This window comes from Sinocyclocheilus rhinocerous, unplaced genomic scaffold (genome assembly GCF_001515625.1).
Source record: "Sinocyclocheilus rhinocerous isolate Xijiao unplaced genomic scaffold, SAMN03320098_v1.1 scaffold1341, whole genome shotgun sequence".
Taxonomy (NCBI): Eukaryota; Metazoa; Chordata; class Actinopteri; order Cypriniformes; family Cyprinidae; genus Sinocyclocheilus; species Sinocyclocheilus rhinocerous.
The window spans coordinates 76,444-98,172 of record NW_015637670.1 but is presented as its reverse complement, the minus strand read 5'-3'; the positions used below and the strand labels follow the sequence as shown (position 1 = coordinate 98,172).

The following is a 21,729-nucleotide window of genomic DNA, read 5'->3' as shown; positions in this document are numbered from 1 at the left end:
TTTTTTTTTTGGAAGGAATTAATAATTCTATTCATCAAGGATGCATTAAATTGAACACAAGTGACTGTGAAGACATTTATAATGTGCAACAACACTATTCTTTTGAACTTTCTTCATCAAAGAATCCTGAAAAGGAAAATGCAGCGATTTCCACAAAAAAATAAAAATAATAATAATATGAAGCATGAAGAATTTCACAATATTACAATTTTTTTTTTTTTTTTTTTAATCAAATAAATGGAGCCTTGGTGAGCAGAAGATACTTTATTTCAGAAACATTAAAAATCTTAGTGACCCCAAACTTTTTCTTTAGTCAATGCATTTGTCCATAAGGACCTCAGTAATTAGTAACGATTAACATTATCATATCTTTCTGCATGCAGTGTCACATCCAGGCGCCATTGAAAGTTACCTGCTCACGATTGAAACCTAGTGGGTATAAAACTAATTTCAGTTTCATTCATCCGAATGTACAGCTAATGTGAGAATGCATTGATGATATATTAGATCATGCCGCATCTTATATGTTGTTTTAATCCATCTGTGCAGTTTCAAGAGCTCAGAGAGAGATGCTTCCATGACGGTTGTGGATGTCGGTCTGCTGACAGGGTTTAAAGTGGATGAAAATGATCTTTCAAAGGTAAAAATGCTCAGTGATTGTAAAAAAGGTGACAGCCTACACAACACCTGAAACTGAAAGTAAAGGCTCATGTGATGCTAAAATCCAAATTGCATTAATCTGCACCTTTTTATATTGTCGATAATTCTCGGTTTTGACTGGTATCCTTGTGGATGTCGTATTTTCATGGTCTGATTTATGTCCATCAGTTATCTAAAGGGAAAGAAAAGTACATCGAGAGATTTGAGATGAACATGGAGCTTTCTGAGCACGGATCGCTAATCATTTTCTTGAATAAGGTACACTGGCTCACTATTTAGTGCAACATTCATATAGCTGCAAATATCAAATGTTTGATCACCAAACCTTTAAGAAACTCAACAAACAAACTAACATTACTTGAAATTGTTATCTAAATAAACGCATAGCCAGGGTCAAATATCATATCATTAATAATAACATAACAATATGACACCAACACAATTTGAACTCAATTTTAAATCAAAGCACATACTTTAATTTCTGTAAATTAATTCATAAAAAAATTTTAATTAGATATTTCAAGGACTTGTTCAATAAGATCCTTATAACTGGTAGAAAATGTACAACACCACTGATTGAAAGTATGAGAATGAGAGGCCTTATGTAGTGCAATTATCATTATTGTGTTCAATTTCTCTTTAAAATGATCAAAAAAGTGTTTGTATTCAAATACTTGGATTCTGTAATTATAAAAGCAATTTGTTCCAGTTTGTCTTCATAACTTATTGAGTTTCTCAAATGCTCAAATGTAAAAACCACTTAACTTTCAATGAACTTACAATGTCCAATGTAAATTCATAGTAATTGTGCATGTGTCTCATTAGGTTTCTAATAAAGAGAGGGAAAGGGTTGTCTTCAGAATGCACAAGATCAATGAAGTGGGAATGCTGCAGCCCGCCGGAGTCACTGTGTACGAGTACAACGCTCCGGGTGTGTGATGGACAAGAAAACAGGATGTTTTAACAGCGTGCAATGAAAATCTTGTGCTTAATGCGTTTTCTGTAAAGCTTCTTTGAAACAGTGTGTATTGTGAAAAGCGCTATACATATAAATTTGAAGTGAATTGAATTAGAGTAATGTGTGTATTTCCACAGATGACCGTTGTGTGAAGTTCTACCATCCTCATAAGAAAGACGGAGCGCTGAACAGACTCTGCCATGAGGACCTGTGCCAGTGTGCTGAAGGTGCGTACACCTATAAACTGAATGCAAACGGACGTTTTCAAGCAAGGACACATTAAATTGATCGAAAGTGACAGTTGAGACATTTATAATGTCAACAAAGATTTATATTTCAAATAACTGCTGTTCTTTTGATTCATCAAAGAATCCTGACAAATAAAATGAATCACGGTTTCCACAAACATTTCCGGCAGCACAACTGTTTTCAACATTGATAATAATCGGAAATGCAGCAAATCAGCATATTAGAATGATTTCTGAAGATCATGTGACACTGAAGACTGTAATGATGTTGAAAATTCAGCTGCGCATCACAGGAATAAATTACATTTTAACATATAACAGATATTTTCAATTGTTATATTATTTCACAGTATTACTGTTTTTATGCCAGTCTTAAACTCTTCAGGTTATTTTTGGGTGACTTGCATGTGTCTGTATTTGCAGAGAACTGCAGTCTCCAAAAGAAGCATCACATTAAGGAGTCTCAGCGTGCCTATAAGGCCTGTGCGCCTGGAGTGGAGTACGGTAAACACACCGCTGTCCGCTTGTGTAAATCTGTTTGTCTGAATTCTTAGAGCTGCGATTTATATGCTGTAACTTACTTCTTTGTAGTTTATAAGACCCGAGTGGTGGGAATGGAGCTTTCATTGCAAGCAGACATCTACAACATGACCGTTGAACAAGTGCTGAAAGAAGGTAAGATGCAAAAGTTGGAAATATTCAGCGGTCATTGATCGTTTGCGTAAATACACTATAAAAGTTTAAATGTACGATTTTTGAAAATAAGTCTCTTCTGCTCACTAAGGCTAAATTAATGTGATCTAAAATACAGTAAAAGCAGTAATAATGTGAAATATTACATTTTTCAATAGCTGTTCATTATTCTATTTGAATATATGTTAAAATGTAATTTATAAAACGGATAGTTCCGGTCCTTGATTCTGATTGGTTGAGCCAAGTTCGAAGCTGTTGTAAATTACACTACAAACATACACCTTTGCTTACATTTGTGTGTTGCTCGGCAACCACTTTGTTGGAACTACAACTGATTCTGAGGAACTGCATTGTTTGGCGGAAGAATAATGTTTTTATTAATACCATTACACTTTATTTGCTCTGTTTTATTTTGTGAAACCTTACTACGTATATGGAATAACCATTTTATAAAAGCAATAATCCCCGTGAAGCCGTGGTTTACAGTGAATTTATAACAGCTAAGGGGATTGTAGGCACTCCACTTTGCATCGTGCCTAACAACGCCCCTTAGCTGTTATAAATTCACTGTAAACCATGGCTTCACAGGGATTATTGCTTTATTATTCCTGTGATGAAAAAGCTGAATTTTCAGCATCATTACTCCAGTCTTCAGTGTTACATGATCCTTCAGAAATCATTCTAATATGCTGATTTACTGCTCAAAGAAAACATTTTTGATTATTATTAATGTTAAAAACAGCTGTGCTCTGTCATATTTTTGTGGAGATTAATACATTAAATTTTTGGGATTCTTTGGTGAATAGAATATGAGGAATGAATAAGCATGCATTTGAAGTTGTAAAGTAAATAATGCTTCTTCTGCATGGTTTTCAGGCACTGAAGCAGATGTGGAAGGAAGGATTAGGTCTTTCTTGGCTCATCCTTATTGTAGAGAGTTTCTGGACTTCCAAGAAGGCAAAACCTACCTGATCATGGGCCAAACCACGTCACTTCCCAGGATTGGTGGAAGGTAGGAGCTTTATGAACGTTATGAGAACGATTTCACACTTACATACAAGTTCAGTTCCAGTCCACCACAATACGTTCATGTCATCCCTGAGCTTTCACATCAGCTCGTGAGCTTTGAACTCTCTCACACACACACACACACACACACACACACACAGAGACAGACAGTATGGATGATCTTCATGTGTTTATGTGGGTTTTTTTAGGCTGAGGTACAGCCTGGGTGAGGAGACCTGGATTGAATACTGGCCCACACGAGAGGAAGCCCAAACCCAAAAATACAGAGACAAGCACGTCGGCATCACAGCACTCTCTAACGAGCTCTTCAACTTTGGATGCACAACTTAATGATCCTGCTGTAATGACCCATGGAATCTGTAATGCAATCCAAAAACGTTGCTTGATTTGTATTCCCTTTTCTGGTAACACTTGTGTCAACCCTAAAGGCCCATTCATAGTTCACTGTCACAGTTTTACTCCAGTGAAAGTTTCATCAAATTGGGTTTATTGCTACAGATGGGGAATAAAGTGTATATATAAGGTTTATTGGTTCATTAAAGGCAAAATAACACAACATTATTTAGTGAAGTCTTGACTACAAAATACTCAGTGCTAGGTAGATTACTTACAAATTGTAGTCTGTTACTGATTACAAATTACAAAATTATGAAATTTGTAGTTAGTAACATAATCTGGATTACACATATCAAGTTACATTACATCTGACTACTTTTAGATTACTTTTGACCTAACTCATTTTTCACAGAAATGGGATTATTGTGTAACACGAGAGAGAGAGAGATGTATTCATAATTATGAAATCATAAAAAAGTCAAATCAAAATTCAATGAAATTTAAATGTCAGTGTGACCATTAACCAACATCAGAGAACCATGAACGTACAAATATGTTGTTAAATTAAAACTAAAACTAACTTTACCGCACTACTGCAGTCAGTTTGCATGCATGTGTGGATTGAATGGCATGAATCTGTGCAGTTTAATGTGTTTTTAAAGCAAAGACCTTCCAAAGACATAGCAGTACATAAATGACTGATTGAGTGATGATTCAAATACTAATTAAAATGTGTCCATTTTCTGTGCAATCATAGCTAGATTAGTGAATAGTGTGTGCAATTACACAGAAACTGGAAGACTGTCCAAATGTAAGTGGGTTCATTTAGAAACAAAAATTTAAAAGAGAAAAAAGAAAAAGAAGAATTGGCCTGAATCAATTATGAATAATTTACTGCTTTTGTGTGAATAAAACAAACTAAAATGTAATTGTGTAATCCATAAAAAAGTAACTGTAATCTGAATATGAGCATTTTAAAACATAATACAGTCTAATTAGCCTACAAGTACTTATTTTTTTGGAATCTGATTATGTATCCAGATTACATGTAATCAGTTGCTGCACTGAAAATGCTACCGAACATTTATACTGTTACTGCTCTGGAAATAAAAAGGTTAAATGAACATGTTTAACGCTTATTTGTGATAATAGAAGATAATGTGCATTGAATTGCAAAAATAAATATTGTCTTTGTGCTCTAATCTGACATTCAAACATGCTAGAGTAAATATACATTTTTGTAACGGTTACAAAACATTTTTCATTATCATTTTGAAGTTAATTATTCGTTTTCCATTCCATTCAACATCATTGCAAAACAGCGGCTCAGTGGATGATTGTGAAAGACAGAATGACTGCATCAACGTCTGAACTTTCAGAGCCAGAAAATTGAAAATTATGTAAGATCAGACAGCTCTGTAGGCCTATTCATTCTAATCAGTACTGTAGATCAGGCCGCTGACGGTGAAAGAAACCTGTTGCGTTACAACCACCAACAGCAATTCGATTGATTGAGAAATTGTGGTTTTTAGCTTCAGGTTCGCAATGACTTTGCAGACACCGGCAGAAAATGACAAGTTCTAAAGCAGGGTGTTGGATGGGCATCAGTAGGTGCAAACCTTCTTTTCACAATATAAACAGTATTTACTCATTTAATTTATTTAAAAGCACACGATTCCATTCCAGCGTGATGCTGCTGTGACGCTCTGAACCGGACAGAGTAGATGTCACAACTTTATCGCACAGGATAGTCCTCTGCTGAATCATAGCGCAGGTTCCTCCACCCATCTTACCCAATAACTGACAGCGTGGAAGATGAGGATGAGGATGAGGATGAGAATATATTGTGAATTAGCGTCTGATAGTTCAGAGACCGTCAGGGACAGACAGGCATGATGCGCGTGGACTCGCTGTGGCTGGCGGCTGTTGTCGTTTCATTACCCGTCCTCTCCCTCTGCGACCCCCTGTGAGTATCACAACACACACACTGCACTAGGATTGCACTCGCTTGACTGATTTGATGTTCCTCCTGATTTTAAACACCTTCTCTGATATCTGATGTGTGTGTGTGTGTGTTTAAAAATGTTTAAATAAGAATAAATGGATTTTAAATTAGCATATTAGTATACTTAGAAATATTTAATATTACAATTTTTATAAATTTAAAGTAATATTAAGTATTATACCTCTATTAATATTAATGCAAAATTAATGGTAGGTTTACTTTAACATTAATATATTTACATCATTTATATCACTTGTTGAGCTGTTGTCATAATTAACTGGATTTTTTCCCCTAAGTGCTCAAAATTTACAGGGGAAAAAAAGGCAAAAAGGCAAAACTTTCAAAAACTTAATCAAAAAGGGAATGTTTGCTCTAAATGTATGTTTAAATGAGGATAAAGGAATTTGCAAATTCTTAATTGGCATCTCTTATAGTTTAAATATACTTTTTAAATTTTAATATACTAATTAAATTTATTTTTAATAACTAATTCTAATATTACTATTAATAAATTAAATGTAATATTAAAATATATTAATATTAATACAATATTAATGATATATTTATTTTAACATTAACATAATTATATCATCTCTTAAAGGTGATATTTTTATTTGTTCCAGCTGTGGTAATAAATAGCTGAATTATTTATTCATTTATAGGAAAAGGCAAAAGGTTAAGGCAAAAAAAAAAAAAAAAAAAAAATTTAAATAAAGAAAGTACAATTATTCAATTTACTATTCAAATCAATATATTAATAGTAATATTAAAACAACAAATTAATCATATTAATACAATATCAATATTAATGTTATGTACAATATATATATATTTTTTTACGTTGATGTATTACTTTACTTATATCGCTTGCATGTGATAATTTACTGATAATGATAATTTACTGGAGTTTTAAAAATAAATGAGCTGCTCCACCATTACAGGATTACTACAGGATTGTTGTGTGCATTGTGTATTCGCTTTTGTAAAGAGATTATGACGGCTCCAACCAAATCACTAGAAACCGAATGAAATATATTTAATTTGTCTAATAAATACATTTTGGACAGCCCTCGTTTTCAGTAAATAAATCAAGTGCTGTATCTTTTGTAAAGGTGCTGAGACTAAGACACGTTCCTCCTAAATGAATGTTTTGTTCCAGCTACATTCTCTTGGCACCCAATATACTGAAGGTGGGGTCCCCAGATAAAGTGTTCGTGGAGGCGCAGGACTACTCTGGAGTCAGTCTGAATGTTCAAATCTCAGTGAGAAGCCCTAACGATAACCGCGTAGTGACGAGCGCTTCAGTTACTCTGACATCCGCCAAGAACTACCAGGATCTGGTCGAGATAGAGGTCAGGCGCTCCACTCACATCAAATGTTTTTGGGAGGAGGTTGTCAAAAATGTTTGAATGTAGCCGTGTTTTTAACTGTGTTAGCACAATGAATGCTAGTTTGCAGTGTTTCAGCGTGTTTTTTTCCCTCAGCTGTCAGTGTATTGTGTGTCTGTAGGTACCCGCTAATGCGTTTTCCTTTGAGAAAGGAGTGCAGCAATATGCCATCCTGCAAGCCCAGTTTCCACAGAAGCTGCTGGAGAAAAAGGTCATGGTGATCTTTCAATCTGGACACATAGTCTTACAGACCGACAAGACCATCTACACTCCAGACAGTACAGGTGCGCTAATATTTGCTGCGCTGAATTATAGTCCTCGCACCAAATTAGTCTCCTAATGCTTGTCTTCTCCCTCTAGTTTATTACCGGGTGTTTTCACTGAGTCCAGGCATGACACAGCCTGTGGAAAGTGGCGTCAGAGTGGAGATCTTGGTAAATGTGTATTAAAGTACAATGAGGTGCAAAACATGCCAGATTTTTGTCTCTTTGTGAAAACTTTCGTACTCCACAGTATTGTATGTGTACGTCTCGTGAATGTGTTTAGCTGTTTGTGTTCACGTTTTAATGCGTATTTATAAATGTTTCAACATCTTCAATGTTGGCAGACACCTGATGGCATCAGCCTTGAGAGCAAATCTATTTACCCCGGTGGAGGAATGGTGTCAGGAACCTTCAGCCTGACGGATCCTGCCAGGTGAGGACGAGTGAACAACCTGTTTGAATACTTCAAATGGATTGGAGATACTTAAAATTAAAACCTAATATTGTTCAGTCACTTTCCAAAAATGCAGTACAAATTATCATCTCATCTTTGTGCTTGTATTTGAAATTTTATTTTAAACGTCCTTTTATTTTCTTTGCAAAGAAAAATATTCAATGTGTTATTTAAACGAACATATTTTACCATTAGAAGAGACTAATTTTAATCAGACCAAATGTTTTTTTTTTTAGAATAATATAATACAATACAATACAATACAATACAATACAATATAATATAATATAATATAATATAATATAATATAATATAATATAATATAAAAAGCACCATTTGTTGAAAATCGTTGTACTATTTTTGTGGAAAGTACCTTATCTTTCAATAAGGTTGTGAAATGACAAATAATGACAAAAAAATAAATAAAAAATATGTATTTAATATTTGCTAGAAAATTAAGAAATTGAAAAATGACAGTTGAATTCAGACAAAGGTAGCAATTTGCTAAAGTTATCTTTATAATATAATATAATATAAGCAGCGATTATCGGGGTTCAATCGCTTTAAGGCGATTAAGCGCATATGAAAAAAGACATTACATATTATTTAGCAAGGCTGTAACCACCTAAATCAATTTTTTAAGCATTTTTGGCAAATCCAGATAATTTACTTTAGAAATATGATGACTTTTAATATTTATGACTTATAGTGGTCCGATCTCCATAAAACTTTGCATGCTTGTTTAGAATCACCGGTCACATGTGCTCACCTAGTTTTGTGAAGTTTTGAGTTTTTGTTTAGGCTTTATAGGCTTTGGGGTATATTTGGACACACCCCTTTTCTAAACGACCCTGTTATAATGGCTACCCAAAGGGTCAATTTTACATTTTTTTTTTTTTTTTTTGATAATTACTGACCTAGAGCGTCCAGAGAATTGTACTGCAGTGTTTTATTTTCTGATATCTCTCAATAAGATTGTAAAATGACAAATAATGACCTGGTGTCCAAATAGCCCAGGGCTGTGGAAACTTGTGGCGTGGCACCAGAACAGCCCACAGAAGAACTTCTCCAGTGAGTTTGAAGTCAAAGAATACGGTAGGTGTCTCTGCGAGCTATTGCGAAACAACACAAAGATATACCCATCTGCAATCCACTGATAACAACTCAGCTTCTTCCTTCTCCTCCTGCAGTCCTACCCAGCTTCGCAATCTCTTTGAGTCCACAGAAAGCCTTCTTCTATGTGAACGATGACAGTCTAACGGTCGATATTGAAGCCAAGTACAGTCTTTTTTTGTAGTATGGCTATATGCATGTTTCTAGCTAGCAAATATAGAGATACAGCAGCATTTCTTAATAAATGTTCAGAATATGTTAGCTATCAGTGTGTGTATCCTGAAGGTATTTGTTTGGAGAGACAGTCAATGGTCATGGATTTGTTGTATTTGGTGTGGTGACTGAAGAAAAAGGGAAGATAAGTATACCGGGCTCCTTACAGAGAGTAAAGGTACGACTACACACACACATGGCATGTATCCATAAAAACATCAGACTGACATCAGATTTTTTTATTTTTTTAAATGGAAAAGGAAACGCAAATCTGACCCTCATGAACACCATAAACCCACAAACACATTGTATGTGTTCATTATACCACACACACAAAGAATAATGAGTCTAATGAGATAGAATAATGAGATTTTCCATGTGTGGAGAAAAAGTTGACATATACACCAACAATCAGTGTGGATCTGATCAGCCACAGACACAAACTATTGGTTCTGCGTTGAATGTCAGATCTGGGATGGAAGTGGAACAGCAGAGCTGAGAAGAAAACACATCCTACAGACCTTCCCAAACATCATGCAGCTTGTCGGCCAGTCACTGTACGTTACAGTGAGCGTGTTAACCGAGTCTGGTAAGAACTAGACAAAGTCTGGTGAACAAAATTAGCATTTTTAGGCCTTGAAAACACGTAACTTGCATGTGTTTATTTCGGATTATTATTATACTTGTGTTTCAGGCAGTGAAATGGTGGAAGCACACAAGAAAGGCATTCAGATTGTGACGTCACCGTACACCATCCACTTCAGAAGAACACCACACTTCTTCAAACCTGGGATGCCCTTCGACATCTCGGTATAAAACATTGACCAGAAGCAAAAAACATAGTGGGAATATTGGGATTTATTATTTGCTCTAAATTACGCTTACTTCATTCTATATTTTCTGGTCTGGTTTTGCATAAAGGTCTATGTAACAAATCCTGACCAAACACCTGCTGAAGATGTGGAAGTGGAGGTCAATCCTGGAGGGGTCAGGGGTCGAACAAGAGACAACGGCATTGCGAAGGTTACAGTCAACACAGGCATTCAGATTGTGACGTCACCGTACACCATCCACTTCAGAAGAACACCACACTTCTTCAAACCTGGGATGCCCTTCGACATCTCGGTATAAAACATTGACCAGAAGCAAAAAACATAGTGGGAATATTGGGATTTATTATTTGCTCTAAATTACGCTTACTTCATTCTATATTTTCTGGTCTGGTTTTGCATAAAGGTCTATGTAACAAATCCTGACCAAACACCTGCTGAAAATGTGGGAGTGGAGGTCAATCCTGGAGGGGTCAGGGGTCGAACAAGAGCCAACGGCATTGCGAAGGTTACAGTCAACACTCCGGGAGGATCTTCAACACTGGACATCACTGTAAGACCTGCCATCATAACAGCATTGATGTTCAGTCAGTTTCACTGGTCATCTAGTGGAGAATAGATCAGTTAACAGATGTACAGTAAACAATGTATTTATTCTTTCCAGGCAAAGACCAAAGATCCACAATTAAGTGATGAACAGCAGGCAGTGAGGAAGATGACGGCTCAGGCCTACAAGCCCAAAGGCGGCTCCAACAACTACCTGCACATCGGCATCGGGGCTGCAGAGCTTCAGATCGGTGATTCACTGAAAGTCAGTCTGAACCTGGGAAGAAGTCCAGGAGTGAGAGATCAAGATTTCACCTACATGGTGATTGACAGTCATACTGTGATTCAAGCAGAGACGTTATTAAGCATGCAATCTGTTTTTATGTGGTTTGTTAAATGTTGTAAATGTATTCTCATCTGCCTCCTTTTCAGATCTTAAGTAAAGGTCAGATCGTTCAAGCAGACAGGTTCAAGAGGCAAGGACAATCTCTAGTGACTCTGTCTCTGACTGTAACCAAAGACATGGTGCCGTCCTTCCGCTTTGTGGCTTATTACCATGTGGGCTCATCTGAGGTGGTGTCTGATTCAGTCTGGGTCGATGTGAAGGACACATGCATGGGAACGGTAATTTAGCCCTGGTGACACAACACTATGAAGTAATATTCATTTGTTATTTTTTTATCTAATTACTTTGATCTCCCAGCTTAAAGTGGAAGTTCACGATCCAGACAGTGTCTATGAGCCCGGTGAAGACTTTGGCCTGAGAATAACAGGAGATCCTGGGGCCAAAGTTGGGTTGGTGGCTGTGGATAAAGGTGTTTATGTTCTGAACAACAAGAACAGAATAACTCAAACAAAGGTTTGTAGATCTGAATTGAATCTTTCTATTGTAACTGAAAAGAGGTAACATTTTCTTACATGTTCCTAAACATATTGCCTTTTTTCTATTTGACTTATTTGTTTTCCCAACAGATCTGGGATGTTGTTGAGTCACATGACATTGGCTGCACAGCAGGAAGTGGAAAAGACAGTATGGAAGTTTTCAGCGATGCAGGCCTGCTGTTTGAGTCCAGCCCTGCTGGAGGCACTGGCATCAGAACAAGTACTTGCATAATTGTTTCAAAAAGATCCATGTACAGACTTTTATAACCTGTCAGTGAATGAATCTTAGTAAATCTAAATCTAAATTAAGTAAACTGACATTGTTCTTTTCCAGATGCTGAGTGCCAATCTTCATCGCGAAGGAAAAGACGAGACCTAACCATTATAGATGTCATGAAGTCTCTAAGTAAGAAAGATGCAAGCCGTTTCATTCAATCAATTGATTGATTGATCAAGGTATAGCTAAAAAGTGGTTACAGATATGAGGATGTATTCTATCCAACTTTTGACCACCAAGGGCAGACCCCAGATTTCCCATGGATTCTTAGGGCATATCCCAAGGTTTGGGATTAGGTTTCATTTGAGAATAATAGCCAAGAAACTGCCATCAGCTCAGATGAACTGTTTGGCATATCTGGAATATGTGGGTAGCATTTGACCAGCGCTGTATCAAGATAGTTTGACACAAATTTGAGGATGGTACGAAGAAAGCTCTAGGATGAGTTTGAGGAACTTGGCATGTCCTGAGGAGTGAGAGGGCAAGGACTTTCTAGACCTCGTGGTTAAAACATTAGAGGTAGAATTGCACATGCAACTTTCAGCATTTGAGATAGAGACCTTAAATGTGGCCTGATAAAGGTTTTGCTTTCAAGGACTTTAGTTTGCTGGAGTTTATTGCCGTTTCTAAACGATGCAGTACTCGCTATGCGATGTCTGTTAGATCACAACACTGAAGTATTCACACGCACCGTAACAGGAATTTAAAAATGTGAAGGAAAAACGACTCAATAAACTAATGCATAGGTATAATACTCCAGGTATCCACATCTTGTCTTTGTGCTATGAATCTTGTTCTCTCATGTCTATCATGTTTTGTTGCCAAATTAAAAGCTGTGCTATGCATTTAGAAGAAACATCTATTAACTATATTTTCTAAAAATGTGTTTTTTAAGACTACAAATAATAATTTGTATTTGTTTTTATTAACATTTTACCAGATTTGACTACACTTCGCTCACTCTTATTTATTTTTTTTCCACTAAATGTTTTCACGAAATGTTTAGATTTCCATAAAATTATACACTCAAGATGTTTTTTCTAGAATTACTTTTGCTGCTGAATTATCCACTAACCTAGTTTATAATATCTATTTGTTCACATCTTCTAGTTTATAATGAAATAGTGTGTTAACACATAAAAGAGTGATCAACATATAGGTATTCTTCAGTGTTCAAGAAACAAATCAGCACCAGTATCAGTATCGACTGATACTCAGAATTTTGGTTTCGAAACCGAAATGAAATCGGTGCATCCCTACTCATCACCAAACAATGACAATTCAGACTAACCACATTTTCTGTAATCTTAAGCCTCGTACACACCGGGACGATTATCGCGCGCACTTATTGCCGACGTTTTTCATCGCATCTTTTGTATTCATACCCAAGCGATTTTCGCAGGTAATGAGCCGAGTGAACGTGCAAATTCACTCCCTGACATTAGATGGTGGTCGGCCAGTTTTTAACGCGCCATGTCAAACCAAAAAAACGAGCCCGAGGCGTTTTTTAAAAAATGACGCTTTTACGCCTCGCGTTTTGCGCGTCGGTGTGCACACTCACATTGGTGCCCTTTGTTTAGTCACGAGGCGTTAAACGTCGGCGAACAAGCCTTTAGGTTTGAAACATTTTTGTAACTTTTTATTGTTACAGCTTCTATAGCTTTATAAAGCTTTGTTCCAGTCTTATCCTCTCTGTCTGTTTTTTTTTCTTCTCTCTCTCTTTTATGTGATCTACCTCCAGCGAGCAAATATTCTGGCATTGAGAAAGAATGCTGTTCGGATGGACTGAAGAAAATGGATGATTCGAGATACACCTGTCAGTATCGGGCATCTTTCATTGTGGATGGAGATGAGTGCAGACAGGCTTTCCTGCACTGCTGCACTGAGATGGCCACCCATCTCGAAGAGTCAGTTGAAGAAGAGATTCTAGCCCGCAGTAAGAGCATTCTCAATAATAGTATAAAAATTTCAATTTAAACTCACTCTTGCAAATGTGCTTGGAGTCACATCGTACTTCAGGTGTGTCTTGAGCAGGGTCATTTACCCCAGAGATGTTACAAGTTTTGGTTCTACAATTGCAGAAACAGTTTCAGTTGGAAAAATACTTTGTAAAAAGAGTTGGTTCTGTTTTGTGTAAATATCTCAACCACTCGTTCACCCCCAGGTGAATGTGAGGAATTTGTGAACTCTGATGACATTGTGACGCGTACGCTCTTCCCTGAAAGTTGGCTTTGGGAGGAAGTGGTGTTGCCCAAATGTTCGTCACTGAACCGCCAGTGGTGAGTTTGACAAAGTTTCCAACAGTCAGTGCTCAGCCCGTGTTGTTCCTGTTTTAGTAAAAGATGATCTCTCTTTTAGTCAAACAACCACCTTACCCAGAGATGGACTCAAGCTGAAAGACTCCATAACTACCTGGGAAATCACAGCCATCAGCTTGTCCAGCACTCATGGTACAGACTCTTGTTGTAAATTCATATTAAAGGAATATTCAGAGCCATTTCCAATCTGGTGTATTGAATTTGTGGCATGCTGTTGATTGCCCCAGACAATAATTTCATTGCGTCACTGTACTGTTCGGTCTCACTGGAATAGCAATGCTCTAGGCCTGCAATACATGCTTTCTATAAGAAGTTGCTGTCTTTTTTCTCTACAAAAGGTATATGTGTGGCAGATGTCCAGGAGATGACAGTGGTGAAGAACTTCTTTATTGACCTAAAGCTTCCATATTCAGCCGTGCGCAACGAGCAAATTGAAATCAAGGCCATTATCCACAACTTGTACAGCAGAAGAGTAAAGGTCAGGTTGGAAGAATGATTTACCATGGCAGACCTTACCGGACAGGCCCTCAGCATAACGACAGAATATGCTTTGGCCACTATCAGCCTTCCTTTCTTCATATGGAATATGTGATTTTCATTTCTACTTGTAGGTACGTGTGGAGCTGATGGAAACCAAAGACATCTGCAGCCCGGCTAGCAAGAGAGGAAAGTTCCATACCATTGTGACAGTAGATGCTAAATCATCATACTCTGTACCGTTTGTCATCGTCCCATTAGCTTTGGGACGCCACGCCATTGAAGTGAAGGCAGCTGCTGCAGGACGTGGGAGTGATGGTGTGAAGAAAGATCTCCTGGTGGTGGTAAGAAAATGAAACCTTCTTGATCAAATAGCAAGACAATTCATTGCAGAGTGTAGGTTTGGCATAATATGAACAGAACCCGACAGATGACAAAGAAATGAAGTGGCATACATTCCCCACAGCTTTCCTCTAGGTTTAAAGACATCAGTGGAGTCATTGCAACCTTGCTGATGTCTAAGAATTCACACACAAATCTGAACTATATAGCACACACCCTTTGTTCTCTCTCTCACTCATTCTTCACTTAATTTCTTTAGTCTGAAGGCGTTTTGACCAAACTTAATGAAAATCTACAATTCAGTCCTTCTAAGAAAGGTAAGGGGATTCCAACAAAACACATACACACAAAGTCTTTTCAAGGGATAGTCCACCCCAAAATTAAGATTCTGTCATCATTTACTCACCTTCTTTGTTGTTCAAGAACGGCATGACTTTTGATCACAGAATTTATATTTGGGTTGACTATCCCAGTTAGTAGCTTCTGGAAATGAAAGTCAAGGATATGTTTTACCTTTATAATGGCATTTTACTTCGTGTTTTGGGGTTGTTGGAAGTGTTTTCTTCACATTCAGTGTTTTATGAATATTACAAGCTTTGTGACTTTTGTCTTGAACGCTGGTTAATTTCTGCCCCGGCTGTTAAGCGCCTCAGCGTCTCTCCTGGCCTCGGTCAGATACTAAATAAAGGCCACACCAGTCATCGAAATTCATGTCCTGTGTGCACAAATGAGAGTGAAGTACGAATGTACAGTTCTTGTGTTTCTGGAACAGGTGGTGAACATGTGGAGGTTATCAGGAGCCTAATACTGAGGGACCAGGCACCCAACACACCTGCGAAAACATATGTATCAGCAATAGGTGACTCTTCAAACATCTGATGTAAGTTTGTAAAATAAAAAAAAGGCATCGTTTTTACCAGTATGTCAATCTCTTGTGCACAGGAGATACAATCAGTATAACAATAGAGAAGGCTGTTAGCGGCCAGGCCATGGGTTCCTTGATTATCCAGCCTGGTGGTTGTGGGGAGCAAAACATGATTGGCCTAACGATGCCCGTCATTGCAACGTATTACTTGGACAAAACCAATCAGTGGCACACCGTGAGCGCTGGGCTTAGGCAGACAGCCGTTACGTACATCACGAGAGGTAAACTAAACACTGCAAAGTCAACTATTCTGCTCCTAAACTTTTGTTTCGTAGAGTATGCCCATCTTATTGTGTTGATGAACAGGTTACAATCAACAGCTGGCATATCGTAAAAATGACGGGTCCTATGCCGCATGGATTCAACGTCAAAGTAGCACCTGGTAACTAATATATTTCTCAATAGTTCTGCATGGTCAGTAAGAACTGTTAATCAGGAATCAAGACTCATTTTTTTTTCCTCCTAAAGGTTGACAGCATATGTTGCTAAAGTATTTGCCATGGCCAGTAACATCGTCAACATAGACCAGAATGTGATCTGCTCTGCTCTCAAGTGGCTCATACTGAACAAGCAGTTACCTGATGGCGTTTTCAGAGAAGATGCCCCTGTAATTCATGGAGAGATGAATGTGAGTGAGACCCGTTTCAAAATGAAGGGACAGTTCACCACAAAATGAAAAAAAAATGCTCTTCTTTTACTCACCTTCATGTCATTCTTAACCTGAATGACTTTCTTTCTTAACTGGAGCACTAATGGAAAAATTCAAGTCATACTTCAAATGTGCCAAAAAGTAGTCCGTACAACTGATGCGCTGTGTTTCTCTTAAGCCCATAAGAGATTTGTTCAAGGAACAAACTAAAATTCAAGATATTTACTATAAATTTCACAACACCATGGCATTTTGATGCAGCAACTTTGAAGCTATAAGCTACTCTTATATCTCTATATGGGGCAAAAATGACAAGTTTTTTTTGCTGCTATTGCCAATGGTCAAATAATCCCACCCAAAACCACTGTTTGAGTTAGAGAGGAGTATTTTCTCAGCAGATTAAGCTGGAATATGAAGAAAGCATTTCATCATTGAAAATATTCCACAACAGCATTACCTGCAAGCATTCATTTCACATTTCACTACTTCACAAATAAATGTGTGATGTGTGATCACACTTACCATCTGCAGGCAAATGTGACAAAATACTATGAACGGTAATAATTATGATAAAACATTCATAAACATTAGCAAACAGGCCAAACCGAAGTAATTGCATAAACCTCTTTTTATGGATAATTCTGTGATATTGAAGTGTAGTGTTGTACTGAAACTGGCGTAGTAGATGGCGCTCATCCTCTGTGGTTCTTCTGTTTTGCTTTGTTGGTAAGTTTTGAGTCTCCGCCCACACAGAAGTCACTCCCAAATATCATCCAGAGAAGAAGCTTGTTAGTGGTCAGCGCTGCCAGTTCACGTAGGGACATTTCTTCGTTGCCGGAAGTTTATCTGGTGGAATTCTATATTGTTCCGGTTCCCATTGCAATGAATGGATTTCAAATAATAGAAAAAAGATCTGCACACTGTTATTCTCCCTTTATTCAAAAAAAGTTAAAAATAGCAACGTTTCGGTCAAAGACCTTCGTCAGGCAAACACGCATACAAGCAAAGGCAATAGCTCAATCAGTACTCAGATTTAAACAGAGTTCCAATTGATGACACCTGTTAGTAATCAAAGTCAATCATGTGAACAGCTATAGTATATCACATTTAAAACAAGACAACCAAAAAAAATATATATATCCCCAACACCAAAACACTTTTTTTTTTTTCACCCCTTTCTTTAAATGAATGGATTTCACGCACAAAATTTTTGGTAAATGTGACCACACCTTTACTTATTTCTGATATCACTATTTCATCACTGTGCACAGGGGAACGTACATGGGGGAAATTCACAAGCATCCATGACGGCTTTTGTGCTCATTGCCCTGCAGGAGGGGAGGGGCATTTGTGCCGGCCGAATCTCAGTGAGTCCTGCAAGGCTTTGAGTTAATATGCAACCCTTGAAAAAGCTAATGTTTCTAGCTTAATTTATTTATTTATGCCACTCAATGTAATTTATTCTCTTAAATCACTCTTTTTTTTTTTTTTTTCCTCTTTTAGAGTCTTGACAGTAGCATAAATAAAGCCATTGTGTACCTCAGATCTGCGTTACATGGTCTGACAAATCCTTACGCAGTGGCTATGACATCTTATGCTCTTGCCAATGGAAATGCACTTGACAAACAAGTCCTGTTGAGAAAAGCCTCTGCAGGTAAAGATACAGCCATCTCTTTTGAATTCATGCAAACAGTTAATTTAACCTGTTCAGAAAAAGTGTGCTTTGTGTTTACTTGTGCTTAAATGTTCAAGTGTCAATGCCACACCTATTTCAGACAGCATTAACATTTCTTGTTTTACCTGCCTAGGTACAGTATCAAAGCTAAATAATTAAGATGCATAACAACATGACATTTACGTTGCATTTCATTCAAAAGCATTGAAGACAAAGATACAAGCTTATAAGGGAATGCATGATGATTGGCATGAACAAATCAACACAATCTAAAACTAAAAATCAACAAGTATAAAATCTAATTCTTTTTCTCATCTGTTCTCCATAAACCAAAAGCAAAGATGCTTTGGAACAATCTGTATGGTGAAAAGTGCTATACAAATTAAACTGAACTGAATTAATTCCATACAGATGGAAGTCACGTGCCTGTCCCTGGAAGCAGTAGCTTTACTTTAGAGGCTTCGGCCTATGCGCTTCTGGCCCTTGTAAAAGCTCAAGACTTCCAGAGTGCAGCTCCCATTGTAAACTGGCTCAACAACCAGAGGCAGTACAGCGGAGGATATGGCACGACTCAGGTTTGTGTACATCCAACATGCACATCTGCATTGCATATCTGTCCACATGTTTAATATGCAACATTTAAGAAAAGACCATAAACAATTTAAGACCAAAAAAGTGAAGCCTACACATGAAAAACAGTTCAAACTTGTCTCCTCCATTCCAGGCCACCATCATGGTGTTTCAGGCTGTAGCTGAGTACAGGATTCAAGTGAAAGACATAAAGCAGTTAGACCTGGAGATGACAATCCGAGTGGAAGGCAGCCGGCAGCCGATTGTGTGGAAGTTCAACAAAGAAAACTCTCATCTCACACAAACAGAACAGGTGAGTTTGTACTGAAAGCTGACACTGGAAAACACAGGTTTCACCATTTTAATGTCATCAAAGGGGGTGTTAATAATATGAATAAATTCCCATGTATTTCGTATGGTCAGATATAAATTACCATTCAGGGCTTGACAATAAGGATCGCATGATGGCCCGGGGCCAGCATGAAAGACATATGGGACAGTTGACGGAATTGACATTGCCATGAAAGTTTATCATTTGCATGTTTTGTCAATTTTAACATTTAATATTTTATACATTCAAGAACAGGAAGACGTGAAATACTCTTTTGTGTCTTCTTGGCTTGAATGAATACATACATGCAACATTATATCAAAATACCTGTTTTGGTGAGTATTCACTTAAACATAGTCAGTTATGCGAAAATAAAAAGTTGAGAAAAACAAATGTGTATCATTATAGTGTATAGATGTATTAGGTCTTAAAGTGACAGCAGCCTAACATACCTGTTGCTGTCTGTCATTAATGTTAATCAAACAAGGAATTTAACACGGATCAATCTATATAGAATTTTTACAGTGAATACTTATACCATGTTATTTTACATGTGATTACTTTATTTCACTGTTATCTAAAATGTTGGGTTTTAGCAGGGCAAATTTTGGCAGGGCAACTAAAAATGTGAAACAAAATCCTCTACGTATGCATTTATTTATGTTACACATTCTAGCTTTAGTTTCAATACAGGAAGTCACTGCAGTCATATTGGTTTAAGATGAAACTTGTATTTTAAGTCTAATATTGATCAGTAACATTTAATATTTTTTATCAAGATGACAAATTTTATATATGCATTTATTTTGTATTTTATCAACAGATTCAATCAAACAGGCAGATCACCATCAGTGCCAAGGGTTCTGGAGAGGCCTCTGTAACTGTGAGTGACTGAAAAAGCTATAATTAGAGATAAATACAGAAAATATAAATACATCGGACCTTAGATACTGTCTGTGTTTTGTCCTCTGCAGGTTGTGACTGAGTACTATGCAAAACCAAAAGAAAGCAAAAGCACTTGCAAGAACTTTGAGCTTGCTTTGACTTTTGAAAGGGATAATAAAGGTTATATTTTATTAACATTTTGCTGATCATAAATACAGTATAATTTTTATTTAAGTAATTTATGCTAATAATGCTAATAATTTAATGCTGCTCTGTCACTGGTGTCAGGAAAATGAAGCCCTGTTTTTATTATTATTATTATTATTTATTTATTTTTTACTTTTGCTTACAGTATAAAATGTTATAATAATTGTAATTTAAAGAAATTTTTTTAATTGTCATTAAAATAATATTGATGATCCTAAAATTGGCTACATTTTCTTGATGCAAAACAAAATATGATAAAACAAAAGTTTGCTTATTTTTGGGTGAAATATGCCTTACAGGTTTTGTAATATTTGCCCGTTACTATCTTGTGTACATTCACGTTTATTTATTTGGCACATTAATTATCCAAATCAACTAACAAATACAGAAAGATAACAGAAAATTTGTCTTTCTTTTTTTTTTAGTAACATATCAAGGAGCAACTGAGAGTTACAAACTCGTTATCAATACCAGGTGTGCAAATATGTGCCATTTCCATCACGTTTCTGCCCTAATCAACTGAATACACAATGCTATCTTTGTACAGTGAATAATCCTTGAAAATGATCAAATGTATTACTATGTTTAGTTTAACCAACATTGTCCACTCCAAGGTTTTGGCAAGAATTGGCTGCTGTGTGTATTTTTTTCAACGTTATAAAAAATATTCTCTCCTGTCCCAGTATAATCAGATGGAGGGAGAGTTTAGGAGATCTGTCTGAAACCCTTATTTTTGCAGTGCTGGTAGTGCTATAGAAAGCTGATGTTTGCTTTGATGACTCCACAGATATCTGTCTGCTGACAGAGATGCCACCATGTCTATATTGGATATATCATTGCTGACAGGATTTGTTGTGGATGAGAATGATCTTAAGGCGGTATGCATCACGTTTTCATTATTCACATTTACTTTTGACAAAATGAAATTATGAACTCCAGGGGCTTTTAATCGCAAAGTGCATATAGTGTCAGTCCCAACAAATTGCATTTTTTTCCACTACAAAAAGTGGAAAAACATGGACTATGTACGCCAACCGTGAAAAATGTGGTAGTAGCAGACTCTTTCTGTTATATTTCTAGTAACGTCCAATCACAACTAATTATATTATAATATAGTATATTATAACTATAGCAATCATAAAATTTTTGTATATTAAAACATACTTTAACGTGAAGGTGGATTGTCTCAATATTGCTTTTTTCTGACATTTCTGTGATTAAATTGTTTGTTTGATTTTCTCACCATTTCCATGAGTGTCACAGTGGTCACATTGTCAAACTCTCCAATACTAACTTTTTGTTTCTGTGTTTGTAGCTGTCAACTGGACATGACAGGATGATTCAGAAATTTGAAATGAACAAGCAGCTTTCAGAGCGAGGATCCCTCATCATCTACCTGGACAAGGTCTCTGTGTCTGTTTTACAGTGAAAAATACTAAAATGAAAGTGTTGTAA

The 21,729-nt window shown here is 36.8% G+C and overlaps 2 protein-coding genes across 2 annotated transcripts in view; both read left to right on the top strand.

The window, feature by feature from the left end:
* Nucleotides 1–4,073, top strand: part of c3a.6 (complement C3a, tandem duplicate 6) — a 29,034-nt gene extending 24,961 nt beyond the window's left edge. The window contains exons 29-37 of the mRNA XM_016564351.1: nucleotides 381–432; nucleotides 550–640; nucleotides 829–918; nucleotides 1,486–1,591; nucleotides 1,756–1,845; nucleotides 2,290–2,370; nucleotides 2,458–2,541; nucleotides 3,436–3,571; nucleotides 3,777–4,073. Of these exons, the coding sequence (XP_016419837.1) occupies nucleotides 381–432; nucleotides 550–640; nucleotides 829–918; nucleotides 1,486–1,591; nucleotides 1,756–1,845; nucleotides 2,290–2,370; nucleotides 2,458–2,541; nucleotides 3,436–3,571; nucleotides 3,777–3,918 (872 nt within the window). The 3' untranslated portion in view covers nucleotides 3,919–4,073. The remainder of the gene's footprint in view (nucleotides 1–380; nucleotides 433–549; nucleotides 641–828; nucleotides 919–1,485; nucleotides 1,592–1,755; nucleotides 1,846–2,289; nucleotides 2,371–2,457; nucleotides 2,542–3,435; nucleotides 3,572–3,776) is intronic.
* Nucleotides 4,074–5,804: 1,731 nt separating this feature from the next.
* LOC107749249 (complement C3-like) overlaps nucleotides 5,805–21,729 on the top strand; it is a 25,001-nt gene continuing 9,076 nt past the window's right edge. The window contains exons 1-35 of the mRNA XM_016564345.1: nucleotides 5,805–5,890; nucleotides 7,089–7,281; nucleotides 7,439–7,601; nucleotides 7,678–7,751; nucleotides 7,925–8,013; nucleotides 9,047–9,129; nucleotides 9,225–9,312; nucleotides 9,433–9,538; nucleotides 9,829–9,949; nucleotides 10,055–10,170; nucleotides 10,597–10,743; nucleotides 10,855–11,058; nucleotides 11,169–11,360; nucleotides 11,440–11,595; nucleotides 11,709–11,838; nucleotides 11,953–12,024; nucleotides 13,637–13,831; nucleotides 14,060–14,174; nucleotides 14,254–14,345; nucleotides 14,552–14,691; nucleotides 14,825–15,034; nucleotides 15,292–15,349; nucleotides 15,805–15,891; nucleotides 15,975–16,178; nucleotides 16,264–16,339; nucleotides 16,426–16,585; nucleotides 17,878–17,973; nucleotides 18,110–18,260; nucleotides 18,693–18,856; nucleotides 19,006–19,164; nucleotides 20,006–20,065; nucleotides 20,157–20,247; nucleotides 20,700–20,748; nucleotides 21,062–21,152; nucleotides 21,590–21,679. Coding sequence (XP_016419831.1) covers nucleotides 5,817–5,890; nucleotides 7,089–7,281; nucleotides 7,439–7,601; nucleotides 7,678–7,751; nucleotides 7,925–8,013; nucleotides 9,047–9,129; nucleotides 9,225–9,312; nucleotides 9,433–9,538; nucleotides 9,829–9,949; nucleotides 10,055–10,170; nucleotides 10,597–10,743; nucleotides 10,855–11,058; nucleotides 11,169–11,360; nucleotides 11,440–11,595; nucleotides 11,709–11,838; nucleotides 11,953–12,024; nucleotides 13,637–13,831; nucleotides 14,060–14,174; nucleotides 14,254–14,345; nucleotides 14,552–14,691; nucleotides 14,825–15,034; nucleotides 15,292–15,349; nucleotides 15,805–15,891; nucleotides 15,975–16,178; nucleotides 16,264–16,339; nucleotides 16,426–16,585; nucleotides 17,878–17,973; nucleotides 18,110–18,260; nucleotides 18,693–18,856; nucleotides 19,006–19,164; nucleotides 20,006–20,065; nucleotides 20,157–20,247; nucleotides 20,700–20,748; nucleotides 21,062–21,152; nucleotides 21,590–21,679 — 4,296 coding nt within the window. The 5' untranslated portion in view covers nucleotides 5,805–5,816. The remainder of the gene's footprint in view (nucleotides 5,891–7,088; nucleotides 7,282–7,438; nucleotides 7,602–7,677; nucleotides 7,752–7,924; nucleotides 8,014–9,046; nucleotides 9,130–9,224; nucleotides 9,313–9,432; nucleotides 9,539–9,828; nucleotides 9,950–10,054; nucleotides 10,171–10,596; nucleotides 10,744–10,854; nucleotides 11,059–11,168; nucleotides 11,361–11,439; nucleotides 11,596–11,708; nucleotides 11,839–11,952; nucleotides 12,025–13,636; nucleotides 13,832–14,059; nucleotides 14,175–14,253; nucleotides 14,346–14,551; nucleotides 14,692–14,824; nucleotides 15,035–15,291; nucleotides 15,350–15,804; nucleotides 15,892–15,974; nucleotides 16,179–16,263; nucleotides 16,340–16,425; nucleotides 16,586–17,877; nucleotides 17,974–18,109; nucleotides 18,261–18,692; nucleotides 18,857–19,005; nucleotides 19,165–20,005; nucleotides 20,066–20,156; nucleotides 20,248–20,699; nucleotides 20,749–21,061; nucleotides 21,153–21,589; nucleotides 21,680–21,729) is intronic.